The sequence below is a fragment of the Trypanosoma grayi genome (genome assembly GCF_000691245.1).
Source record: "Trypanosoma grayi strain ANR4 Tgr_26_V1, whole genome shotgun sequence".
In the NCBI taxonomy this organism is placed as follows: Eukaryota; Euglenozoa; class Kinetoplastea; order Trypanosomatida; family Trypanosomatidae; genus Trypanosoma; species Trypanosoma grayi.
Window position 1 is genome coordinate 45,000 of NW_008825645.1, and position 6,608 is coordinate 51,607.

The 6,608-nt window shown below is 57.9% G+C and overlaps 3 protein-coding genes across 3 annotated transcripts in view; all 3 read right to left on the reverse strand.

Moving 5' to 3' along the window:
- DQ04_00261200 (hypothetical protein) overlaps positions 1-1,942 on the reverse strand; it is a gene marked incomplete at both ends in the record, with an annotated part of 2,112 nt that extends 170 nt beyond the window's left edge. Inside the window, one exon of the mRNA XM_009308591.1 lies at positions 1-1,942. This exon is cut by the window's left edge and continues 170 nt beyond it. Within this exon, the coding sequence (XP_009306866.1) occupies positions 1-1,942 (1,942 nt within the window).
- A 203-nt stretch (positions 1,943-2,145) lies between these two features.
- Positions 2,146-3,528, reverse strand: DQ04_00261210 (hypothetical protein; the record flags this gene model as incomplete). The annotated part of the gene is made up of 1 exon (XM_009308592.1): positions 2,146-3,528. The coding sequence occupies one exon, from the start codon at positions 3,526-3,528 to the stop codon at positions 2,146-2,148; it is 1,383 nt and encodes a 460-aa protein (XP_009306867.1).
- A 241-nt stretch (positions 3,529-3,769) lies between these two features.
- On the reverse strand, positions 3,770-6,502 carry DQ04_00261220 (DNA repair helicase and transcription factor protein; the record flags this gene model as incomplete). Its single annotated transcript, XM_009308593.1, has 1 exon — positions 3,770-6,502. One exon carries the CDS (start codon positions 6,500-6,502, stop codon positions 3,770-3,772), a length of 2,733 nt encoding a protein of 910 aa, XP_009306868.1.
- Positions 6,503-6,608: the final 106 nt, after the last annotated feature.

Genomic DNA, 6,608 nt, shown 5'->3' on the forward strand with positions numbered 1-6,608 from the left:
CAATGATCTTCGAGAGGTGCACCTCCTCCTCTGGCGTGCGCAGCTCCACCTCACCGTCGGGGTGCCACACGGCGGGGTCGTCCATCGGCTGCTGCAGGCGCTCCACGTCGCACAGCTTGCCTGCGATGATGTCTACGCCCAGCCGCACAAGCCGCAGATCCCACTGGTAGCGCAGCAGCACGTCGAGCATCTCATGCGACGGAATGAGGTCGGAGAGGCGGCGGATGTCGCTCTCCCGCGCATGGAAGTGGTGAGCTCCAAGCGCCACGAGCAGCGCCTCGGACGAGGCGGAAGTGCGCAGTTGCGGGCAGTGCTCGAGCAGCACGCGGGCAGCATCCACGTAGCCGTTGGCGATGGCATAGTAGAGCGCCGTGCACTGCGCATCGTCGCAAATGTGTACATCCGCGCCGACCTCCAGCAGCATCCGCACAACGTTCCCTGGATCACTATTCGGGTTGTTTACAGCGCACAGTAATGGTGTCCAACAAAAACGCGATGATATGACGGGATCGACCAGTGCGGTGTTCACCACCACTGCAGAGCCGCGCGCCAGAAGTGTCTTGACGTACCGCTCATTGTTGCGGAAGCAGGCGCGGTGCAGGCTTGAGGCAGTATGTGAAACGGTGGCGCTAAAATCCACCTGCGTAGAGCTCCCACGCGGCTGCTCCGAAAGCCCGTAGCATGTGCCGCACGGTCGGCGGAACAACTCTGGGAAGGCGCAGCAGGCGTCGTGGACGGTGTCGTACTCCTCTGCAGTGAGTCCCTCCGGCACCCATGCACCAGTGTGCTGCGTGAAGCGTACCATCCGCGTCGACAGACTGCCCTCGTCGTGGCGCAGGAGCATGAGAGCAACAACTTCGCCAGGCGTCTCGGTGAGCGTCGCAACGCAGTCTCCTGCCTCCGCATCAGGCCGCTGCGCAAACGCCTTCAGGTGGTACTCCAGCGAGTGCCCAAGATCGTAAAGACCCAGACGCATGCCCTCCTTCATGTTGCGATCGAGCAGCAGAAAGGGACCCCAAACGCTAAGCAGACGCCTCAGTGTATAGAGAGAGACGACACCGCACTGTCGGTAGTTGAGCACGTCCATAATCGGCGCCCGCGACCATTCGGGGAAGAACTGCAGCGCGGGGGCAAAGGCTTCCGCAAAACAGGCCGGCACATTATTACCCACGTATGCCCCCCATAACTTACGCGCCGAGACGTCACCAACATATGTGCCGGAGTCGAAGAAGATAGATTGCCGGCAGACCTTCACGTACCAGCGTAGATGTGCCAAGTGCACACCCACATCGCCGTCAATATCGGCAAATACGCACTCAAACTCAATGGGAAGACTCACGCTCTCCCGCAGCCACGGCAATGCCTCGTCATCCACTAAGTTTCCCACACAGTGGTTGCCGCTGGGGCTCACTTTCAAGGCGGAGTCGGGTGCGGTGCCAGCTGTCAGCATATCCGCATAGCGCTGCAGCTCCGAGAGTGCACGCAGGAGCAGCGCACACATCGCATCGGAGAGGCGATAGAATACAGGTGTCTGCTTCACTGAGAACTTAAAGAACATAATTTCGAGGAAGAAGTTGTGTGCCGCCTTTACATGCGGAAATACGAGCGCCAGTGGGACGTCGGCTTCGGTGCAAGTGGCGTCGAGACGCATCGTGAGGGCAAGCGCGCCTCCGACTTGAGACTCCGCCATCGTTTCAGCGTCGACACCGCGCAGGTGATGCTTCACCTCCATCAGGACCGTCTGAAATAGGCGGAACTCCTTCGCAGAGAGCGGCGAGCCGGTGATGTCCGTCAGCAGTCGCCCGAGCTCCCGCACCGGTGGGTTGAGGCTGTCAAGTGTTGACAGCTCCGGAAATTGCGAGTAGTCGACGTCGCTCACCACCCGCGCGAGGGCGCGAAGCTCGGGCGGAATCATCATCCACTCCAGTACTGCGAAGGGCATCCTTCACACAGACACACACCCTTGCTCACAAGCAGGCACGCAGAGTGTCGATAAAGAGAAGGGAAAGAGGCAAGTGAAAGAAGAGAAATAATAACAATAATAATAATTTCTGTTCTACACCAGGAGAGTATTCAAGCTGGCTCTGAGGCACACATAAAGGTGCTGTAGCCTTGAACGATCAGTGTTGTACATGTGTCAGCCAGCTATCTCTTGCCAGCACGGAGGGTCGGCAGCAACACTTCGCCCTTTGTCGGTATCGTTACATCACGTCTCAGTAGATCCTCCACTGGGACGCGCCGCTGCACCAAATGAACCGAAGGCAGCGGCTGCAGTTTCATCCACGTGTTGGGATCGTACGGCCGCCTGCCGCCACGACCTCCGTTGTCCTTCGCACCAGGGAACACCAACCGCTTCGACGCCGGCAGGTAAACGGCGGTATAGCCCAGTTCACGCCACTGGCGGGCAAGTTCCCCTTCGTCAAATTCTTCACTGCCATCATTGCCGTCGTCGGTGCGTGCTTCCCCATCCTCGGGATGTTGTTCCTCTTGCGCTGTTCCGGATTCCTTGCCCTGTCCTTCACCTGACTTCTCCGCAGTTGTGGCATCAACGCCGGTAAGGAAGAAATTCTTCTTCGGCGTCTCTGCATAGGCGATGGTGGCTACAGCACCGCCGACAGGGCCCGAGGTGCCCTGCAAAGTCCCCTCCATGAGGGCCATTGCTGTCTCTTGTAACTCTCCAGGGAGTAATCCGACAGGAATGTGCTGCAGCGCACAGTTTCCGATGAGACGGTCAGCTGGTGGATCAGCAGCAATCCGTCGCATCGCCCGCATGCGGCGCTCTACCGCCTTGGCAAACATCTCCTCAACAAGGTTGAACCGCCGCAGCGACGCCTGTTGCCGACTCGCTGTCTGCTGCATCCGCCCTTCACGAGCGCGACGTTCAGCCTCCGCCTGCTCCTCGACATTCGGTGTGCGAGACCGCCAGGCTCGCACTATCTGCATGAAGTTTGCCCCCATTCCCTCGCCGTCCTGAGAGAAGCTGATATCCTCCTCCACCTCCTCAGCCGTGTCATCCCCGTCTGCGCCTTCGGAGTCCAACTCGTCCTGCTTCAGCAAACCGGGGCCGTCAGTGTGGCGCCTGTCAGCACCCCTGCTGCGGTCTGGGCTTTGCCCCAATGAGGGAGAAGAACGTCTGAGGGTGCCAGCTAACACGTCAGCTCGCGAGCCCCCTGGAGCGGTGATACTTTTCTTAGGACTACCGCCACAAGTGAAGCGTTTCTGCTTCATTGCGCTACGCCTCGGCAGTTTGGCAGAGATAAACTTTTTGTACTTCTCGCTCTGCTGGGCAGTAGCTGTGGCTTCTAGATCTTTTGTTTTTGCGAGTTTCTTCACCAAATGCTTGCTTTGAAGTACGTTTTCCTCATCGCGCAGCTGTTGAATGCGGCGCTGCAAGTCCACTTTTTTGCGCAGCAGTTCACCTAGTCTAGCTCCTTTCTCCGCCACCCTTCCAAGTTCCTCCATCTCGCGCTCAGCGCGGTCAATATCAGCAGAGATTGCCAGCTCCGGATCATTTGGTGGTGTCCCCATCACCGCCACTAACGCAACAGGCTACATTCATTCGCGTGATGCAAGGCAGCAACAACAAACAGAGACGATTTTTTTTTTTGAAATTGTATGAGAGAGGAAGAAAGGAAAATATCTTTGTAGGTGCAGACAAAATGGGTCACAATGGTTCTTTTCACTACTGACAAGGGAGACCAAAAAGGGAGAGAATTATATGTGTAAACGAGCCGAAGGCACAAAGCGCCGAGCACAACTCTCAAGCCCTTCAGTTCTGCTTGGACCGTTTCGCGATGATAAACTTCATCTGTTCCAGAACGTAATGCATGCACTCCTCCCCTTTCAGGCATTCATGTCCTTCCACCAGTGGGCCTAGGCAGATGCGGCGCACTAGAAGGGGATTGTCCTCCATCAGCTGAACGGTGCCGAACGTCTCGGGGGCGTTGGCGGCACTGAAGCGCACGAGCCACTTCTCCTCTGAGGTGCTTTCTGTAACCTCCTGCGGCCGCGGCGTGTTGTTCAGCACAGCGGCGTCCAACTGACAGTCCTCCTTGCCGCTAACGAAGCGGTGGTGCATGCGGCGCGAGGCCTCACGCGAAAAAGGTATCCAGAAGCTTCCCTTCGCTGCCACCGCAGTGGGGGCTACAGCGTCAGTGGACTCATACCACCACTGCGGTGGGCCCACGCAGCAGAGGTTCCCTCCGGCTCGCCGCAACTCTTTCAGCACTGTGTCGCACTGCAGCACACGGTACGCGAAGCCCTGGTCGCGCAGCCAGCTCTGCCGCCCATAGCTCTGCTGCACCTCGTGTGTGTCCTGTGATACGAGGGTATAAAAGAAGGAGCACGTGTTGTCCAGCGAGGGTGGCTTAGGACGCAGGATGCGACCAAGTCGCTGCGCCTCCTGACGACGCGACGCACCCAGGCCAGATATTTGAATGATGACAGAAGCACAAGGGAGATCGAGCGCAACATCACCAACGCGGGAGAGGATGATCGCGTTAATATCGCTAGAGTGCTGGAAGTACTGCAGAAGATTGGCGCGCTCCGACTCGCTCGTCTTTCCGTCCATTAACGGAACATTGAGGTGGCGCGCGTAGTAGTGAACGCCCTCTAGATCATCACAGAAGATGATGACCTTATCGGGGGGAGATCGGTTACGATGGAACTCCAGTAAGGCCTGAGCACACCACAGCTTATATGGATTAAAGCACACCAACGCACGTGACAACGGTGATGCCCCTCGGCGCGCAAACGGATCATCCTGTGACTGGGAGTTGAGGTACTCCGCGAAGAATGGCAGCGGCAGTGGGCACTGCACCTCGGCACATACCACACGAGCGAGAAACCCAGCACGCGTAAGTTCTAGCCAATTGGCCTCGTACAGTTTTGGTCCCACGAGATGCCGCAGGTCGCCAATTTTGTCGTCCTCCCGCAGCAGGGTTGCGCTCAGGCCAATGACACACTTGTACTTGACTCTGTTAAGCACCTCCTGGAAGTGGTGTGCGAGAGCCGTGTGCACCTCGTCTAGAAGCAGCAGGCCCCACGGATGCTCCTCTATGCTGGCGAGAATACGTGCGGTGAGCCTGGCGTCCTCACTCTGTTCCTGGTCAGGAACAACCGCACGCTTCGCCACAAGCATGCTGTAGGTAGTAATGAACACATCACCGGGCATCTGCTTCTTGTCAGAGATGCACACCGTCACCTGCTCCTCTGAGAGGTTTGTCCAGCGGAGGAACTCTCGCTGCCACTGAAGCACCGACATCACGTTGATGCACATAACGATGGTCCGCTTCTTAACTGTGGTTGCTGCACCAATCCCAGTAAGCGTCTTCCCCGCCCCACAGGGAAGTACAATCACCCCTTGGTGGGCCTTATTGCCACAGCGAAAGCGCTCCAACGACGCTACCTGGTAGGGTCGCAGGCGTACATGCTCGGCAAGCGTGAGGTCGCACACATTGAGCGTGGGATCCTGGGTGTAATCGTAAAAAAGGTCCGCACGTACGCCAAGTTCCTTGAAGAGCCGCTCCCGCACATTACGCATCCGCCCATCCTGTACCTGGCTCTTGTAAACCAGGCGGGAGTACTTGCGCCCTGTGCCACCAACCTGGTCCGCTGCAGCACCCGCTGCTGTGGGTGCTTCGAAGAGCCTGCGCAGCGTCATTGCCCTACCGCTCTCCACCAAACTCCTCTCCTCTACACCACGGTCTACGTCAGAGAGCACCCAGCGCATCACGCCGTGCAACGAGAAGGGGACCAAGTAATCCTGTAGACGGCTCACGAGGAACTCCATGTGCTGGCGGTCCTGGCTCACAAGAAAGTAGGCCAATTTCTCTTCCTCATCCTGTCGCCGTTGTTGTTGTTGGTGCCGCTGATGCAGTTGTTGCAAAGGCTGCTGTCGTTGGAAGGACCTCAGACGCGGTTGGAGAACGATGCGCACTCTCGACGACTTCTCTTCTTCCAGAAGCATCTGATCTAGATCAGGCGGCAGCGGGAGAAGCGCCTCGGGATGCAGCAGCGCACGTGACACAAACGGCTCTGGTTGTGCTGGCGCACTCCTCACGAGTGAAAAGAAACGGCGACGCGGCGCAGCCACTTCCCCTGTCACTCCCTCCTTTGGAGTAGGCTGCGGATCGTCAGTCTCCTTTTTCAGCCTCTTCACAGCGCTCTCCAGTTCTTGCTTCGGCTGCTGCTGCTGTGCCGCCTCTCCTTCGGGGTCCGTGCCGTCCCGTACCTGCCGCTCCAGCTCCGCAAACTTAGCAATGTCGACCGGTAGTCGCTGCTGCTCATCGAGGCGGAAGTAGCGAATAAAGTTGCGGATCATCGTCATCGAGTATGTCCCCTCCGCGCTCGCGGCGGATAGTGACGAGGGGGAGATGGTGTACTCACTCATGTGCAGAGTGCGGCAGACAGGCTCACAGCACGACGTGAGGAAGTCCATCAGGTGTGGGTACGCCGGGTGGGCGCTGTCGACGTAGATACTCCCATTCGATCCCACAATCATCCACTCACACACACGCACAAACAAACAAACACGCCCTGCAGCCCGCGAATAATACTAAACTGGCTGCCTTGTGCAAAAGGAGGGAGTGGCGGACACACACACACAC